This window comes from Corythoichthys intestinalis, chromosome 10 (assembly GCF_030265065.1).
Source record: "Corythoichthys intestinalis isolate RoL2023-P3 chromosome 10, ASM3026506v1, whole genome shotgun sequence".
In the NCBI taxonomy this organism is placed as follows: domain Eukaryota; kingdom Metazoa; phylum Chordata; class Actinopteri; order Syngnathiformes; family Syngnathidae; genus Corythoichthys; species Corythoichthys intestinalis.
The window spans coordinates 12650080-12670681 of record NC_080404.1 but is presented as its reverse complement, the minus strand read 5'-3'; the positions used below and the strand labels follow the sequence as shown (position 1 = coordinate 12670681).

Below are 20602 nucleotides of genomic sequence, written 5' to 3'. Positions count from 1 at the left end.
AAGGCTGCTAACCAGAAAAGCTTCCCAGACTGAGCCTCCCCTCCACGGATGTAGGGGGTGATATCTTTGGTGAAGTGCCACTCTTCTTCGAGCAGGTTCTTTAAACTGTGAGAGGCCTGAGGCAGCTGCTGCAACATTTGAATCCAACTGTGCATGTATTCAAAGTAAACCTGAAATGCATACAATAGAGTGGTCACAACCCCGGCAATCATGCATACATTCTCAAACCTATCCCATGCCTCTTACCACAAGCATCTTGTGTAGGTCCTCCTCAAACTCATCAATGTTGGTATTGGTCTGGAGGCCCTGAGCATCTGTGACTACGCCGCGCAGCATGAATTGATAATACTGCTTCATAAGGAGACCGCCTTTGAGAACCTCCTTACACTCACGGACCAACTGCAAAGTGTTAATGTGGAGATATTAGCATTTTAAAAAGGGAATGAACATTTTCCTCTCTGTGCTTGTGTGGGTTATAGTGACATGAGATATGGACGTTCACAGAACCAGTCGCAAACACTGATCTAAAGGTGGAAATGTCTTTAATGATTGTAGTATCCATGGTAACAGTTCCTTTAAGATGCTAGGCAGACAAAATCTTGTAAAATCCTATATAGTACTACTGGTACAACTAGAGTTGACAAAGCTTGTTACCCTAGTCCACCATTCACAGAGATGTCTTCACAGCATAATCCAAAAACAAGTGTGCTCATCAAGCAAGGGCTACATCTTAAAAAAAAAAAAAAAAAAAAAGTTAAAACAACAAAGCATTTTATACTGCAGTGGGAAGTCTCTGGCTTAGGATTCCATAATATACGGTAATTATAAGAATGGCTGCTGACTAAACAAAGGATCCAGCAAACACAAATCCTGGAAGCCAAGAGCTGGTTAAACTGAGTGAAGTATCAAATGCCTCCTTGGTTATCCACTGCTAGCTTGTCTCTTCAAAGTCAGTCAGTCATCTGCCGCTGGAGCACTCACACACACCATGCAAGCTTTTATAAAAGAGCCTTATGTGCTGACACAAGTCCCTTATGATGGCGACTTAGTACATGTCGTACCTACGTTGTTCAGTGCTGGATAGTGTTCAACCAAAAGCCTTCGTCTTATTCTCCAGGGCGCTGCATTTTCGTGGGCTAGGTCAGAATCGGAAAGGCAATCGCCCATTTGTGCGTCATACTTCATGTTCACAGAGGAGATGAAAGTTTGACCGCCCGGTCTGAGGAAGAGAAGCCACTGAACGCCTCATGTCACTCAGGGCTCTCGTTTGGCTGAGTTTTTGGTGACGTTTAGAACGCTTGCTGATGAGTGCCATTTCAATTATGAGGCATTGCAGGCGATATTTTGCGGTATGCTCAATTAGTCAATTGAAGATGAACTAGCCTCCTTCGAAATGAGTACAACAGTCTTGACCAAATGATCGCTCTCGCAACAATACTTGATGGCAGTCTCAGGAAACTGCATAGGGCATGTAATTGTAATCGTCAAGCTTCAGCAAATCTTCTGTTTTCGCCGACAAACAGGCTCCTGAATGCTGGCAAACTCATGCAATTGGGACGCAAAAAACTACCCTAGGAGGAACAAAGAGGTCACCGACAGGGTCACCTCTGCCTCTATTGTGGTCAGGCGGATCACTTCATTGCCCAATGTCCAGCAAAAGACAACGCTCACGAGTAGAGTGGAAGGTACTCGTGAGCCAGACCTATACACAACCTTCCTTTTTAAAGAAAATGACATTCTATGTCAAGCTTTAATGTTTTCCACACCCTGGGCACATTCATGGACAGTGGCTCTGATGCCGACGTCACTCATCAAACTCATCCGATCTGCATGCTCATGACAAGAAAGCCCGAGACCATTCAATTTTACCTCCTGCAATCACCTGGCATCCTTATGATCCTAGAGTATCAATGGTTTTGATGGCACAACCCACATCTCGACTGGATGGCTGGGACCATTCTTGGGTGGGGAGCTTTCTGTCATGCAGTCTGCCTCAAACAAGCCACAGCTCCACAGATGTGTTCTCAATCTCCTCCTTCAGACATGTCAGGAGTTCCTCCCAAATATCACAATTTCAGAGGTGTTCAGCAGGGCAAAGGCCACGTTTTTGCCCCCTCACCGACCATATGAGTGTGCCATAGACGTATTGCCCAAAGAGGGATGACTGTACTCCTTGTACGCCACTGAAAGAAGCTATAGATACATACATCAATGACTCTTCTTTGGCTGCCGGTATAATCCGCCCTTCCTCTTCTCCTGCAGGGGAGGGATTTTTATTTGTGAATAAGAACGACAAAACGTTGAGGCCCTGCATTGAGAACATCTACCCACTTCCTTTGATCTCTTCCTTCATTTGATCTGGTCAAAGGAGCAAAAATCTTCACTAAACTCAACCTCCGCAATGCATACGATCTCATGCAGATCCGAGGAAGTGATGGGTGGAATCTCCGGGTACTCTATTTTCCTCCCACAATTCCAAAATATGCATGTTACTGTAAGTGAAGACGAAATTATGCCTAGGTGTGAATGACGAAGTACAAGGAAAAATACAGAGAAAGACTGCCATTATTTCAGGTTTTATTTTTTTGTATTGAATTTTCAAAAACTTAATGCGTTACCCTGTGAAGAATTTTGAGGGAAAAAAGCATTTATTACATTTTGGAATATGGCTGTAAGCAAACGTTACCTCTAAGCTGCGCACGTGCACAATCGCACTCTGCTTGCTCATACTCAGCACACAAGAAAATTTTTATGCAGCCCACAAAATAAAGTTCAACAGAAACGTATTGCAGCGCCACTAGGACTACTGTCGGTGCGACAGTGACGTGTCAGCGTGACACTCCTATTGGTGCGTTCGATACAGCAACGCGGCGTTGCCATTGGTGGGTTACTACGCCATTATTTATAGATAGTTGTGAGGTGCATGAGGTAGGCAGGTGCTGAGAAATATAAAGAGTGATAATTCAGCAAGACCCCTGTGCTGATTTACTGAAGCAACATTCCACTGCCAATTTTAGCCAGCGAAACAGTATTAATTAATACATAATTTTAGAACTGATATAATCTAGTTAATTAGACCAACAAAATTGTTCTCTGTACCATTTTGCAACGTAACTCAAACAGCAACAGTCGTCTAGCCATTAATACGATACAGTTCACTTGACTTACGCGACGCAGCCAATCATAGCATTGACAGTGTTGCACATACAGTGTCTTGCAAAAGTATTCGGCCCCCTTGAACCTTGCAACCTTTCGCCACATTTCAGGCTTCAAACATAAAGATATAAAATTTTAATTTTTTTGTCAAGAATCAACAACAAGTGGGACACAATCGTGAAGTGGAACAAAATTTATTGGATAATTTAAACTTTTTTAACAAATAAAAAACTGAAAAGTGGGGTGTGCAATATTATTTGGCCCCCTTGCGTTAATACTTTGTAGCGCCACCTTTTGCTCCAATTACAGCTGCAAGTCGCTTGGGGTATGTTTCTATCAGTTTTGCACATCGAGAGACTGACATTCTTGCCCATTCTTCCTTGCAAAACAGCTCGAGCTCAGTGAGGTTGGATGGAGAGTGTTTGTGAACAGCAGTCTTCAGCTCTTTCCACAGATTCTCGATTGGATTCAGGTCTGGACTTTGACTTGGCCATTCTAACACCTGGATACGTTTATTTTTTAACCAATCCATTGTAGATTTGGCTTTATGTTTTGGATCATTGTCCTGTTGGAAGATACAGTGCCTTGCAAAAGTATTCGGCCCCCTTAAATCTTGCAACCTTTCGCCCTATTTCAGGCTTCAAACATAAAGATATGAAATTTATTTTTTTTGTCAAGAATCAACAACAAGTGAGACACAATCGTGAAGTGGAACAACATTTATTGGATAATTTAAACTTTTTTAACAAATAAAAAACTGAAAAGTGGGGCGTGCAATATTATTCGGCCCCTTTACTTTCAGTGCAGCAAACTCACTCCAGAAGTTCAGTGAGGATCTCTGAATGATCCAATGTTGTCCTAAATGACCGATGATGATAAATAGAATCCACCTGTCTGTAATCAAGTCTCCGTATAAATGCACCTGCTCTGTGATAGTCTCAGGGTTCTGTTTAAAGTGCAGAGAGCATTATGAAAACCAAGGAACACACCAGGCAGGTCCGAGATACTGTTGTGGAGAAGTTTAAAGCCGGATTTGGATACAAAAAGATTTCCCAAGCTTTAAACATCTCAAGGAGCACTGTGCAAGCCATCATATTGAAATGGAAGGAGCATCAGACCACTGCAAATTTACCAAGACCCGGCCGTCCTTCCAAACTTTCTTCTCAAACAAGGAGAAAACTGATCAGAGATGCAGCCAAGAGGCCCATGATCACTCTGGATGAACTGCAGAGATCTACAGCTGAGGTGGGAGAGTCTGTCCATAGGACAACAATCAGTCGTACACTGCACAAATCTGGCCTTTATGGAAGAGTGGCAAGAAGAAAGCCATTTCTCAAAGATATCCATAAAAAGTCTCGTTTAAAGTTTGCCACAAGCCACCTGGGAGACACACCAAACATGTGGAAGAAGGTGCTCTGGTCAGATGAAACCAAAATTGAACTTTTTGGCCACAATGCAAAACGATATGTTTGGCGTAAAAGCAACACAGCTCATCACCCTGAACACACCATCTCCACTGTCAAACATGGTGGTGGCAGCAGCATGGTTTGGGCCTGCTTTTCCTCAGCACGGACAGGGAAGATGGTTAAAAATGACGGGGAAGATGGATGCAGCCAAATACAGGAACATTCTGGAAGAAAACCTGTTGGTATCTGCACAAGACCTGAGACTGGGACGGAGATTTATCTTCCAACAGGACAATGATCCAAAACAAAGCCAAAGCTACAATGGAATGGTTCAAAAATAAACGTATCCAGGTGTTAGAATGGCCAAGTCAAAGTCCAGACCTGAATCCAATCGAGAATCTGTGGAAAGAGCTGAAGACTGCTGTTCACAAACACTCTCCATCCAAACTCACTGAGCTCAAACTGTTTTGCAAGGAAGAATGGGCAAGAATGTCAGTCTCTCGATGTGCAAAACTGATAGAAACATACCCCAAGCGACTTGCAGCTGTAATTGGAGCAAAAGGTGGCGCTACAAAGTATTAACGCAAGGGGGCCGAATAATATTGCACGCCCCACTTTTCAGTTTTTTATTTGTTAAAAAAGTTTAAATTATCCAATAAATGTTGTTCCACTTCACAATTGTGTCCCACTTGTTGTTGATTCTTGACAAAAAAATTAAATTTCATATCTTTATGTTTGAAGCCTGAAATGTGGCGAAAGGTTGCAAGATTCAAGGGGGCCGAATACTTTTGCAAGGCACTGTATGTGTCCTGCCGATACGCACTGTGTAGCTAGGCTACTAACAACAGTGACGCAGAGTTAAGAGACGCAAATGCTAACCCATTATCATGGCGAAAGGAATGGGCAGCGATACTACACTCATCAAGCCAAATTAAAAAAGAAATGTAGTTCTTTTAAGATGAAATGGCTGTCAGAGTACGTGCAAATAGAAGAACAAGCGGTGAAACTGAATGAGATTTTTTTCCTTGTTTTTATTTTTAACCTGTCCTGTATCGCTGCTTAGACACATAGAATAGGAATCTTCCGTGTCCTTATTGTCTGAACAGTTTTAATGTGGGAGTTTGACGTACTCCCATTGTGGTTGTCCATTATGTTTTATTTATTAACTCACCCATACCACAACTGGACCTTACCCAGGCCAAAGCATGACTCTTCCTATGGTTAAAGCAGGACTCATAGTACACATCTCATGAACAATGACATTTTTGTCTTTTTCATTTTAAGTGATGTTGCTCACAGTGGTCCTCAGTGTGTTCAGGGAGCTTGTGTGTTTCTACTCTGACACTTGAAAAATTAGAGGGAGCATTGGATGTAAAACAACCAAATGTGGAAAAAATAGAGCTCTGCTACTATTGTGCAAGTGCCCTCTACAGCATGAGCCCTGTGTATTTGATAAGAAGATAAGAATACACCTTCAGTATCGCTTACCTGTTTGATACTGAGTAGAGAAGGTTCTCCAGCAGGTCTCTGCTCCAATCGCAGTTTTAGGCACTCGTGGATGACATTGAGGAGGACTCTGCAGAGCACGAGGAAGGCTGGCCGGAAAGATGGGAGGTCCATGTCCAGCAAATCCTCCCACGACACCTGGTCCGCGCAGAGTTCGGGGTCAGCCGAAGCACTGCAGGAACCGAGGCGGGACAGCTCCGGCAGGTAGTCGTTGTACAGCATTGGGTCAGGGAAGTCGGCAAACTGTAAAGGAGGTTGGAGATGGCTGTGAGCAATCACTGTCAGCCCTCCGAGTCCAAATGGATTGGACATCTATCACCGTCAATGTCAGTTGATTAGCTATTAGACGAAGCAACCACTTTATTTTATTTTACACCCCCTTTCAAAAACAAAGTTTTGTTTGATCAAAAATGGCATTCGAACAGGGCTGTATAGTGATTATCTCGTGAACCTTCACAAACCCTAAGGATAAAATTTTGGCACATCAAATTGGTGGCTGTGCTAGCAAGGGTACATTTTGGACCCTTTTGGCCTCTCCATGTACCCCACTGAATGCCATTTTAGTTCAAGTGATTTCAAAAATAGACCCCGTGAAGAAAAGTCAACTGTTCCCAAAAGAGAAATGAAAAGATTCATTCATCTGTTTTGAGTTGCACAACAGAGAAAATTAAGTTTTGACCATGGCACAAATTGGACAAAGACTTCCAATCTATTTGAGAGTCACAGTGGATAAAGGCCAACCTTCCTATGGCGCCGATAAGACAGCCGACAACATCAGCATTAATATAAATATTTTGGAGGAATGCTTACAGTTCGCACCACCTAAGATGAAGTCATTAACTGCTGCAAAAATCTGAATGTTTCCAAATTTTTGCTCTGGACTGGAGATGTATGACAAAACTCCATTTAATATCATCTGTTAGATGTATAAATAAATGTTGCTGGTTGTTTTGTCCAACAATTATTTTATCAATCAATGAATTAACTGTTGCACCTCTGATGCACGTTATACTGTAAACATATGTAAAAACAAAAATGCCCATTCACAGAAAATGACAATGCATATACTCCTGTTTATGAGTCTATATATGTAGCATGTTGTCCAACCAAACAGTCTAACAATATTTTTTAGCTAAATGCTAAATGAAAGGTTTAATGGTGTTGAATGATAGTGAGTTTTTGAGTTTTTGAGCGAGAAAATAATCATAACGTCATTCAAATTAAAGAAAGTGATGGTGTTTTTTTTTTTTTTTTTTAATTTTTTTTTTACTAGATGTAAGTATTGTTAATGACACACTAAATTTCACAGTGGATTATAATGAAAATAAACGACCTGAGATTGTAACCAGTCCAGGTTTTACTCTCGTTTCTCCCCAAAACTAAGCAGGGACCCTAACGAGAACTGCATTGCAAACCTCAATACCTTTTAAAAACGGGTGAATGAAATGCCATAAGCCTTTTCCATTATTTGGTCAAAATAACAATAAAAAAATTAAATGAAGAAATTACCAAAATGTGTATTTTTCAATATCCACTATGAATATATTCTAACCCATGTCAGATTTAAAACTTAATTTTTAAGTGGCCCAGATCGGATTTGAAAAGATCAGATTCCATGTGACCTTACCCATTCAGAACATCGTGAACAAATCTCACGCGAGTTACATATAGGCAAAAATATCCAATTTGGGTCATTTTAAGCAGCAATTTGAATATAGCCATCACCAAAATACATTATACTTACAATGAAACATCTTTGGGTCTGTTCATCTTGTTAGCCCCAAACTGGGGCTGCAGCTATCGATTTTTTTAGTAGTCGATTAATCTATCAACTAATTAGTTTCAATAAACGAGTAATCGGATTAGGAACATTTTAAGTGTTGCAGAATGAATTTTAGGAGATGGAAAACAAAGGCTTGCTAAGATTGCACTTTCAATAGAGCATTAAATGCGTATACAAAATAAATTCCGGAGTGTTTCTTCAAACTATGAAGAATTGCACTTTCATTTAAAAATAAATTAAAATACCTGAGCTTAGCCTCAAACCGTATAGAGATAATAAATAAATGAGGATCTAAGTACAACAACAGAACATATTGACTAACTTGCATAGAAAAAGGTCCGCTATCTTAAATGCTATAAAACTTTTTTGTACAGTGCTCTTAACAAATCGTTCAACAACGAATTCCCACAGAAAATGGCTGAATACACCTATAAACTAAATCAATTACAAATGCATAAACAAATATTTGCTTAAACAAAAACTTACCTTATGTTGGTCTTAACAGGGAGCAGGTAGATTTAGCCATGTTAAATAAATCATATTCACTGTTACCACCACTAGAGGGCAGTGTATCCACCCAAATCAATAAAACTAAACTTTTAAAAGAAACTATTACAACACAATTGTAATAAAACGAATACTCAAAGCAGCAAAATTTGATTCGAAGCTTTTTTTTTCTAATCAAATTACTCGCGTTAATCGATTAATCGTTGCAGCACTACCCAAAACCTTCTAATTTGGTGTTAATCAAAGCAACTTTAAATAGTTAATATGTGCATTGACTTAATTTAGCGTGTTTCAATGTGATCAGTAATTAATGAGTTTAATGCCCATTGTCAATATCGATTAATCAATCTTAGTATTACCATACATTATGAAACAAAGGGAAAGATGAGCATCTCACCTCCAGTGCAGGTGTGTGGCACAACAGGGCTGCTCGTGACCTTTGGAGAGAGCGGTCCATCAATTTGTGCAGTCTGAGAATTAGTTTGCGCAGTCCCATCTGTTTCAGTGCTTTATCCACAAAGGGCCTGTATATTGCTGTGGGGCAGAACATGCCCCCTTCTCCCGCTGCCTCTGGACTCCCCAACGCTGCCATAGGAAGAAACTCCTCTGATGGTGACTGAGCGAATTTGGGAGTCCGAGTGGGTGATAGCTCCCCCTCAGCAAAAATACATGCCACGGTCTCATCCTCTGCTTCCTCCTCAGCATCCCTGTCCTCCCCGTCTTCACTTTCCGCTGTAAACGTGGCGGTGGAGTCATTCTCCTCGTCCTCCTCATTGTCGTCTTCCTCGTTGCCACGGGAGCAGCGAGGTGACGGGATCTCGAAGACGGGCCAGCCGATGCGAGACAGGTCCCGGAGGCCCAGGACAGTGGCCATGACGCGCAGTTTCTGGTTGAGGTCCTGGGTTATGTTGAGCCACAAACAGAGCGCCTGCACTCTGCCCTGGAAGTCTCGCGCAGCATACTTTTCATAGTCCCTTTGCAGGGCTTGCAACGAGGGGTATAGTGCTTCCACATACTCTAGCAGTTCCATAACTCGCTTGACCTGGTCAAAAGCCAGACGTTGCCTCTGTAGGTGATCTCTGCAGTCAGCACCAGAACCAAGAGGCTCCGCTGCATTCATGGCAGTGGAGGGGCAAGCACTAAAGCCCCATGGATCGACTCCACAGTGGTTAGGCTCCACTAGAGTGGACGCACGTTCATTTTTCACGCCTCGATTAGAATCAGTCCTAACAGGTTGTAATGTTGGGGACCCTGAACACTGAGCCTGTCTCAGGCTGTCGTAGTTCACCTTGAAATGTAGCACCTCGTTAATAAGGTCGGGGATGGCCTGGCGGGCGGTGTAGAGGAAGAAATCCTGATCGCTGATGGAGCGGCGCGCATGCCACGCCTGTAGCTCCAACCAAATGACTTCATTGTTATGCCCCATGAACGCCATGATCTCCTGGCCTCGCTGCTCTTTCTCTTTGCGCTTAGACGACATTGACGTAAGCTTGAGAAGCAGCCGCAGTGTCTCGAAGAACTTCAGGCGGTCTGCGGGACAGTCTGTCCGAGAGGTCTGCCGATGGGTGCGGGAGATGTGGGGCATGGACACAGGGAGTTTGCAACTGCTGCAGCCCAAGCTTAGGTAGTGCTTCCTGGGGTCCATGTTGATGGCACCAAAGGGGCCCGACTTAGACAGCGGATCCAGCATGAATGAGTCCTCAAAGGTTTTCTTATGATCTCTCTCAGTGTTGCGCAGGGTGGCCCTCTGTTTCTTGCCCTGCTTGTAGCTGTGCTCCTCTGGTGTCTCCGCTGGTCGGGGGCTTTCTTTCAGGACTGATGGGCTGAGGTCGGCTGAAACACACATACGACTGCTTAATGAGTAAATCACAGACACATTGACGCAAATGTTATGAATAACGAAAAGCTGATTTCTCTGACGTTTGCTGGGAGAACGTCCACCACTTCTTGATTGGTTGCTTTTCTGATGTTTGCCAGACATTCGTTTCATCTGACGTGGGGTATAAGGGGGTGATGTAGCGTACAGATGTTCCTCTTCCTCACTGGGCGAATCCCAGGTTTCCTCCGTCCGGGAGCTCTGCCCGGATTCATCTCCCTCAGGGTTGTCCTGCCTGTTAACATTTATGATGCAATTTAGAGGCAAAAAAAATGTCTAACTAGTCACAACAAGCTATTCATGCTAGCAGTTTTATAATAAGCAAGGCCGCCCAAAGGCTGACACTAACAACAAAGAAGCTCTTTAGCTTCTTTTTAAAGTTACTTCCACCATGTCAAACCAAGAGAATCACAGAAACTTACCAAGGTCAGAGAGTGCCCGAATGTTTACAGTCTGTCAAGATTATGCAGAAAATCGCTTGCAATACCACGGTTGCAAAAAGCTAAGGTACACACAATGTGCACTGCTCTCTGCAGCAGACTGACAAGTGGCTAGCGATGCCTCCTTTGGAGTCTGATTGGCTATTTCTCTCCTTCGCAGAACAGCTATGTATGTGCATGACTATATGACCAAGGCCCTGCAGATTAATAAATTGGGGGCAGTTTACACAGAGACAACGCAACAGCAATCGGCAACAATTGTGTTGCAGATTAAGCTCGCGATCTCACAGCGACGGTAAAAACGGTAGGAAAGGACGCAAAGTTTTGATTGAGGACTCCAAACTGGTACAATTTGGTTGCAGGGCTTGCTCCACAGCTGTTTAAACAGAAACTGCAATGAACTCTTTTGTTGCGATGACATCAGCTAACGCAACATGTCATTTTGGGCATCGCATTGGCCAGCGCTTGATGCTATCTTAGCCGCGCTGCTCAGTCGTGGTGTGGGCTAACACTCATCACCTGGGAGTTCTCACCCTGTCTTGCCTTTCATCCACAGTTGGACTTGCTAAATTTCTATGAACACTTTTTGAATAAAATGTCCACATTTGAAACCCAACGACGGGCAATGGGACAATGTTGAATGAATAAGAATGATACATGGAGAAAAGTTTTGAATGTCTAGAGAGTATTTAGGGGCTCTTTATTACTATACGATTGAGTGGTATGTTGATAAACAACTTTGTACATCATGTATATACACACATATAGAGCTCGCATGGATTAATCTTGTGACAATGACAATAAAGACTTTCGATTAGCGATAGAACAATTATCAGCCAGCCTGATTAATGGTGCCGATATCGGAATCGGACTTTTTTAATCCAAATCGTTCCATATGAAAAAAATCGATTTAAAACTGGGTTATTTCGGCTCAGATGCAGCCGCGCCTCTCTCTCCTGCCTGCTGTCTCCTGCCCTAGTATTCACCCCGTCCTCTGTTTGGTTAAATGGTAATGGTAAATGGAGTTACACCTGTATTGTGCCTTTCCACCTTTTTAATCAATCAAAGCTTTTCACACTATATCCTCATCCACCTACTCGTGACGCAGACCCAGGAGCAACGTGGGGTTTAGTATCTTGCTCAAAGATACTTAGACGAGGTCACATCAGGGTGGACAATCGAACCCACGACCTCTGGGCTGAGGAACAACTAGACAACCACTGAACCACGCCAACAAACCTTCTAATATACAAAAAATGTGACTGCCAGAATGTAACAATCACTACTGCTGGTGAAATTAATTATAGGGCATACATACTATTCTCTTTATAGCAGCACCACAACCCATTTCCCCCGTTGATCTGCGTCAATCTCATGATTGACCTTTAGCGCCTCCTTCTGATGGATTTCTGTCATTACGACGGAGGACTTTAATCCTTGAAGTCATGCAAAAATAAACAACTTCAGTGACCTTCATGGATAGTAGTGCAGTTAGATTAGCGTGGCTCCCGGTCGACGTTACATTAATATTTCGATGCTTTGTAGTCCAGTACAACGCAATGTTGTAATTGTAATTTACCGGGGGTCCGAACAGAAAATTTCACTTAAAATTTCACTGCTAGAGTATTAAAAAACAATGGAGGTTGTCTGGACACACAACCTCAACTGATCAAGATGTTGTCAAGGAAGCGTGTGTACTGACTGTCGTGTTGTAAAACTGCACTGCCCCCAACTGCATGGGATGAATCCTACACCCACAATTTCAGCCCCAGTTGCTTAAACTGTTAAACTGACAATCAATAGACAACTGCTGTACAATGAAAGAATAAGAACACAATGTATCTGTAAAGTCAGCCATGCAATGGATGTGACTCTTTGGTACAGCTTGCACTGAATGTTCTCGGCTACATCAAATTAAAAATGAGTACATGTACTACTACTGCTGCTTTTATGTTTTAATGGTTTATTTTCAGAGCTTACCTTAGTTTTACATTGTTGCCGCAAAAGTTGTTCATTTTCATGTAATGAAGATATCAATTCTGTGCTGTCAGACACACTTTTTCAGCATACAGCAATGATTAGATACCTTTCCATCTTGAAGGGAGTGCAAGTGTGCCATGAGACAACAATGTCAAGCCTTTGTTACCTAATCTCTTAATGATTTTTTTTTGAAAATAGGATTAGGGAGGAAGGTTGGATTGTGTGACCCTGCTGTCAAACATAGAAAGAGAGGGAAAAGGGAGGTGGTGGGGGGGCATGAAAACTGGCAGTCCAACATGACCCTTACCATGTGTGCCTTCATCCATCATCAGGCTGAATAGTATTCACGTAACACGTGCCCGTTTGTGTGGCCACAGTGGAGAGAGGCGGTGCTGCATCAATTTCTTTGAGTGTGCGTTAAGGAGAATTTACATTTGGGATTTGATCTGAAAATACGTTTCTTTAGCGGGAGTGCACACTTCTACAGTCCATCTGTCCTGCATCACAATCCCTCTCCCCTGGGAGCTGCTATGGGACCACAATAAGGCCGACAGACACCTGCTGCTAATCCTGTAACTGCATGAAATGCAACTGCAAACACATCAACACCACTGCAGCGTCATATGACATAAGATGCAATCTTGCATCGAAGAAGAAGAGTGGCGCCTCTATGAGTGCATTGAATAGGAGAGAAACTGTGGAGGGGCTTGTTCTGCAGGAGCAGGAAATGACAGCGTTCTTTTCTGTACGCTGGCACAAGAAGGCACAGTAAGCAATGTTGAGAGTCACAATGAAAGTGTTTATCTGAAATGCACGGGAGATGAATGTGCATTAAGAAAGCAGGTGCACAAGAGAAATGTAAGCAACTAAGAAGACTTTTTTGCAGTGTGCAAAGCGGCGTGCAGGCAAGTGAGGCCAGAAATAGTCCATGCATGTGAGCGGGAACCAGATCACTTTTTTAAAGACTCAACAGCATGACTGAATAGCTCAGGAATGACAGCAGCGCCGATGACACCACGGATGCCGCCATACTTGCTCGCTCGCCTCCATGCATTGAAATTAGTCTTCTAGATACTTTTTGCATCAGGGGGAGGTTTGGGAGAAGGTCACAGGCCAGTGTGGCCTACTGTCTGCAAGCTGTGCCTGACTGGCTGCTGGGAGTAAATGATCACTGCAGATGGTGTCTGGCTGCTCTCAATGGCTCATCTGATGGTGCACTGGGCCCCCCATAAAGGCCAGAGGAATGCTGCAGCCCCTGGGCAGGGACACCGTGCATAATAAACAGCACAAAACCAAGCCTTTGCTGCAGAGCGACTGAAGCAAAGATACCAAGGCCTGCCTCATTCAGCTAAAGGGAGGGGCCGGGGATGACCTTTGACATCCAACCTTCCACACTATTGTATCAGAAAGGGGCACTCTATTGTATAGTACTGACACGTGGCCCGTGAGGCCCACCACTGAATAGCACACAGCTGTTTAGTGAGCACGCTTGCTCACAAAGCCCAAACTGAGGGGGACTTTTTTGGGGGTGGAGAGTGAGATAGAGCGAGCAAGGGGAGGAAAGAAGAAGTTGGCCTGTTTGGAAAGAGCACACTTTCTCCTAATTAGGCATAATAGACCCTCTGAAGGCCAAATTAAGAGTTACCCTCCACACGCAAACACTCCACTCCTGGCTTTTCTTTTAAGTCCCCCCCAAGTTATCCAACCAAGAACAAAAAAACAATTACATTAGAACATCCAATATGTTCCAGTATGTTACACCGTGGACATTGAAGGGAGTCAAAGACGTTGTTTCAGATTTTTACAAAGACGTTGTTTTTTATTAGTTGTTTTTTATTAATTTTATAAGATTTTTACATTAGTGTAATAATTACTCTCAATTCATAGCATTTATAAACTGAACCACATGTTGGGGATGGACACATATACATAAATATCTCACCCCAATAACTCTGAATTTGGCGGGTGGGGGGGGCAACACACCAGTTGAATTCTGACAGTCTTGTCAATGAGTATGGTTCAGCGATACAAATTTAACAGTAGTGATATTTTTCGCTCACTTTGACTGGTCTACATTAATGCTGCACCGGTTAATCAATTAACTCGAGTAATTCGATTAGAATAAGCTTCAAATCAAATTTTGCTGCTTCGAGGATTCGTTTAGTTAGACTGACATTGTAATGGTTTGTTTTGAAAATATTTCATTTACTTTTATATATTTTGGTGGATACACTGCTCTATAGTGGTAACAGTGAATATGCCATAACTCATCTAACATGGCTGAATTCCGTTGCTCCATGTTATTACCAACATATGGTATGTTTGAGCTAATGTTTGTTCATGCATTCATTCAGTTTAAAAGTATATTTAGCTGGGTTATTTTGCATATGTTAATTAATTGCATATATTTTGTATATATTATTATTAGCATAAACACTTGCTTATTTGTTTTACATATGCTTAAATTTATTCTGCAATGCATTAGATGTTCGTAACCTGATTACTCAATTATTCGAACCAACTAATTGATAGATTAATCGATTACCTAAATCAGGGGTTTTCAACCCAGTCCTCAAGGCACACTGTGGGTCCTGGTTTTTGTTCCAGCCGATCCAGCAGAGACAGTTGAACCAATGAGGCTTCTGCTAAAACAAGCCACACCTGACTGCAATCAACTGATTGCACTTGTAAAACACCAGATTGGGGAAAAAGTGTTGTCATCTTGTTTGGTAAGAATGAAATCCTGCACCCACAGTGTGCCTTAGTGGAATAGGTTGGGAACCCCTGACCTAAATAATCGATAGCTGCACCCCTAGTCTACTTTATTGCGTCGTTTTGTGCAATCCATCTACCAATGCACAAATCACTAGGAAATTGCAATGAGTGCATATTGCAGCAGGACTCTTAGACTTCTTGCCATCACTGATTGAAACTGCCTGCACAGATCTAACCACCAGACTTTGGTACTGTAAGCTCACAGAGTTGGTAAAAACAACAAACACAAAGAACTCGACCCCACCCTTCTCTGTTGCACGCAGCAAGGAGTGGACCTCCCAGGCTCTCCACTATGCAAATGCACAATGCATAAAAGAGTCAATGAAAGAGGTCTTACTGTAGCAAAAAAACATGTATCTAAATGTAAACACTGTTTACATGGCACCAGAGAGAAAGCAGGATGACTTCTTAGTCTTGCACCATAAATGCAAAGTGTGCAGTCCTCTGCTCTAACTTGAAAAAATATCTCACAGTCCAGTCAGAAACCTTCAGCAGGCCAATGCATATATGTGCTGATCAATCAAAATAGACCAAACAAATACTTGTGCATACATCTTTTGTGCCATATATGGCTTGCCGGAGCATTTTATGCAATTCTAAAAACAATCTCAGCAGTACCGTTATAAAAAACTCTATGTAATAAAGATTTGTTAGATCGCTGCATCGCATTTTCCCCAAAATTTAGCATGCCCCTGAGAGGAACAGAAACAATGCCCAAAGGGAAAAAGCTCTTCCACTCCTCATTTGGTCCTTGCAGAGAGCAATTGTTTCATTTGAAGTGTCAGATAACAAGGAAAACACAATTCTCCAGAGCAGGTGTAGGCAGAGAGCGGATGCAGTTCGGAAATAAGACGAGGAGGCTCCATCTGCACTCCTCACGCCGCCTGTGCTCCCGGCAAACACAGCCTTTTAATGAGCTGTAGCCGTGAGCGTCTGCAGCGCTGCACCACAACCTGAAATCTCAGGAATGTTCGCGAGTGACCATGTCTACTCAGAAAACAAGACATTATGCACAAAAGGACCTCTGTCGCCGCAGTGATACTATTCATTCTCGTCAACAATAATAAGTGCAAATATGAGCAGCATACACAGCTCCTTCTGTTATAAAGAGGAAGGTCTGTAATGTCTGCCTACATTTCCATTTAATTGCACAGCAATGCAGGCACAACTTAACTACACACACAAAGTTGTGTTCACAGAAACTGTAACTCTAGGCTGATTAAATGCATACACAAGGAACACATTCTGCAACAATGTGGGTAAATAGCCCAGAAAGTTTCAGTAAAACAAGTCATTATGCAGGACTTCAAACACTTGAGATCATCTCTAAAGGATTAATGCCACAAGTGTGGTTTCTTTTTCTTTGAGGATACGTGCGATGATAACCATCGAACAGGAAATGCAAGTTACTGTGAAATAGTGAAGTGTTCCAGTAAAAGATGACACATGATTTCCTACATCCCAAATAATATTAGCAAAACCGATAATACAAATGACATACAGCCCAATCAGGTCAGAGCATCACATTGCAAAAACCATCTTGTTCCATGTCCATTTACACTTTGAAGGGCTAGTTCACAAATTATCTGAGTGTCAGTATGTTAAAAAAGTATCACTTAGAAGCAGGGGTTAATTTGCGCCGGATCCTGTTGGAACAAGATCCGGCACCTCTTGATTTTGGCCTCCCTGTGTTCCGGGACTTATTTGGGCAGATCTGGCAACTCTTGTGTATAGAAAATAATAATAATATAAAAACGTTTTTTTTTTAAATGTATGAAAATAATAATAATATGCATGAATTCATTTACAGAACCAATGCCAAGAATTGCATGTTGTTTATAAAAATTTAACGTCATTTGAAAGAGTTGGAGATTTGTTGATGCACTGAAAAGCTGGACCAACAAATCACGCCCCTGACAAAAGAAAAAAACTTTGGAAATTTGCGGCATCTAGGGAGCAAACAGCTAGGATCAAACGGTATTTCAACATGCCAAAAAGACAGTTGCATTTACTGTCTTTTTTCAGAAAGGAGGAAGATGGTTCAAAACGAGTCAGAAAAGCAACCGGCAGTGAGGACAGCTCCAGCGATCATGCTAACGGGCAGGACCGAGGGCAGCAGGAGGCTAGCTTCATGGACAGCCAGTCAAGCATGGGCAGGAGGCTGCCACTGTGGCAGCAGCTGGTCAGGTTCAGCGCCACCTGGTGTGGGGGCCAGCTACAGCGCCAGCAGTCAGGTGGACCACAAACAGCCGGAGCAACAGGCCAGTACCCTTATGGGAAATTTGGGTTTGGGCTGCACAATTTGAAACTCGCAAAAGAATGGGTTTGTGTTATTTATTGGCATCTAATTTTTTTTTTTTTTTTTTTTAATGTTTTACAAGTTAGACCTGTTGAGAAACTAATTACTGACTGTGAACCGTAAGTTCCACCTGTGGTTATGTGCTGTGCAGAGTATAGCCTAAATAATTGTAAACTGTTGTCATAACATGTATACCATGGATACTATCTGAAATTCAGGCTTGTAAGTCCCACAGCATGGCAAGTGGGCATTTGCGTGTTGTTTTCAGCACCATTTTTTGCGTATGTTCCAGGACCTGTGCCCGTCTCGCCATCCCTGCGCTTTCATATGTACTTTGCGTTCCGGCACCTTATGATTTACATATGAAGCACTGCTTGGAAGTCTTCTGTTAGTCTATTGGTTAATAAAGGCAAAGGAACTCACTCAATCCCTTTACATTATTTCATATTTTTAAACATGAACAAATCAAAACGTCCCAGAACAGATTGTGTTTAAATAAGGTGGTTCCACTTTGCATTTCAGTAAACCAAAGAAGCAGTTGTGAGAGTTCACCAAAGAAAAGGAAAGGCTGTCAAGTGTGTGTGGGCATAGTGTGGATTTGTGCTCATCATAGCATGCGTTACATGTGAGGGCAAATGTCTTCACGTCAACTTCCAATAAGAACATGCATGGTCACCTCAAGCTGTGCATTGTCTTTATGCAACATTAATAAGGCCACTGTTGCACAATATCGAGTTCACTTCGGACCGGCTGCAGCACAATAGGCATTAAAGACAATAAGGCCAACTCAATTTGCACATAAAGCACGATTTATTTTGTGCAACGTGAAAACAAACGAGGAGGAGACATAACAGCAGATTCCTGACGCCCTGTCGCCTGAAGTCAGGGACAAACTACGCCATGTCGATTCCACTGAACAAAAACATCTTGCAATCTGCTGATGTGCATTTGCGTGCACCAAATAAGTCGCTTGGTAACCTTCACGACCACTGGGACATTTGTTGCTGCACCTTTTCGAGTGTCAGCTGAGTTAGAGACGCGGCGCTATTAGAAAATATAATGCATGTGTTGTTAAACTATCAAGTGAACATGCACACGATGTAATATTGCAATAGAGGAAAACAACACAAGCGCTAAATCCTGCTAAAGGATTAACAACACAAAACAGTGGAGCGCATGCTAGCGAAAGCAAAGGAAGTTTGTGTCCCTTTTTTTCAGTGTGCCCTATTGTAGTCACACATCCCTAATAACGCGTCCACGTGATAACTTAAATAAAAAGGACATCGTCAGCACCTATAAGTAAACTTGGGAACAATAAAATGACAAAGCTAACAGTGATGGCAGGCTAGCTCACTCGCTTCCATGCTGCAGTCGTTCGCACAATTACCTTCTCAGTGGTAGTGCATTGTCGCTTGTTTTTAGAGCAGTGGCGTGGTAATATCTCCCGCTGAGACAATATTGCACAAAAAAAGTTTGCAACTATCCAGTTGCAAAAGCAGTGAGTGAACTGCACGCGTCTCACAATTTGACAGGAAGTGAGTTTGTGCGCAGTGCGAGTGCAGAGTCACGCTCGGCTCTCTATTTGGCAAGCGCCAAAGGCTGGTGGAGTGGTGGTCTGTTCAACAAATCTCGCATACCTGCTGGGCTTGGAGCGATCCGGGGGCTCCATGGCGAGAAAGCGGCGTCCTATTCTTCGCCGTGCATGGACTAAACCAGTCCAGGCAACAGCGAGCGGACTTTGCACCGTTTGATTTTTGCACAAAAGCCGGTTAAGAGTCTCTCGGAAGCACTTTCGGTCCGCCGGCAGGGTGGACTTTCGCTTGTGCATACGCCGTCGCCATCTTTCCAACGTTCATTGACGAGAGGAGTGCCTCGCAGTTCACAAGGCTTTGCTTTGCTACGGCGAGTTGGATGGCTCATAATGTGCCTCTCTCGCCCTCGTTTACACGCTTTCTCTCTTTCCCAGGCCTTCTCTCTTCCTATAAACAATACCGACATTATAGTAATAGCAAGTTTAAAGGACAAATACAAAACCTTCCTTTTACTTAGTATTGATCTGCTTGCATATCAATTGGGAAAAAATATCTATCTATCTATCTATCTATCTATCTATCTATCTATCTATCTATCTATCTATCTATCTATCTATCTATCTATCTATCTATCTATCTATCTATCTATCTATCTATCTATATACATATAGTATATATATACATATATATATATATATATATATATATATATATATATATATATATATATATATATATATATATATATATATTTTTTTTTTTTTTTTTTTTTTTTTTTTTTTGTACAACACAGCACATTGAACCAGCGGAGATTATAGGTGCCTCGCGGTTTTAACTCATTGCGTGCCATTGACAACGACAGATGTCCAATTCATTTAAATTGGGAGGACTGGCTGTGAACAGGGGTGGACTGGAACCAAAAAAATGGCCCCGGCATTTCTGTCCTGGGCGTGTGTAATACATACAGGGTGTCCACAAAGTCCTGGTACATCCTATGCACCCAGACTATGTGGACACCCTGTGTATATGTATATGGCGGAAAAGACTGAGGTGACTTAAAGTTCCGCTCTGAGATCCCCAATTTGGCCAAATTTCAAAATTCTCCCATAGGCATGAGTGATACATCATTGGAAAGCTTAAAATCTCAATTTTAAAAAAAGAAACATTTTGAACAGGAGGGTTTTTTTTTGTTGTTGTTTTTTTTTTTTTAATGTTTTTTAAACAGCAAAACCCGATCTGGTGGTGAGAGCACATGAGAGCAGAATTACAGACGCCATGACTTTAACGAGATATTATCGCATACTTACCTTGTTTCGATCCAAAAACTCCATGTCACATGTAT

At 42.4% G+C, this 20602-nt stretch overlaps 1 protein-coding gene across 5 annotated transcripts in view; it reads right to left on the bottom strand.

Moving 5' to 3' along the window:
• Nucleotides 1-19646, bottom strand: part of map3k4 (mitogen-activated protein kinase kinase kinase 4) — a 48601-nt gene extending 28955 nt beyond the window's left edge. Inside the window, exons 1-6 of one of the 5 annotated variants that reach the window (XM_057847456.1) lie at nucleotides 19366-19646; nucleotides 10279-10469; nucleotides 8756-10191; nucleotides 6051-6311; nucleotides 247-399; nucleotides 13-170 (exon numbers count right to left, since the gene is read on the bottom strand). In XM_057847456.1, coding sequence (XP_057703439.1) covers nucleotides 13-170; nucleotides 247-399; nucleotides 6051-6311; nucleotides 8756-10191; nucleotides 10279-10469; nucleotides 19366-19556 — 2390 coding nt within the window. In that variant the 5' untranslated portion in view covers nucleotides 19557-19646. Of the gene's footprint in view, nucleotides 1-12; nucleotides 171-246; nucleotides 400-6050; nucleotides 6312-8755; nucleotides 10192-10278; nucleotides 10470-11992; nucleotides 12567-12654; nucleotides 13084-19115; nucleotides 19316-19365 lie in introns of those variants that run through there. The other 4 variants (XM_057847457.1, XM_057847459.1, XM_057847458.1 and 1 more) reach the window with 4 other exon arrangements.
• Nucleotides 19647-20602: the final 956 nt, after the last annotated feature.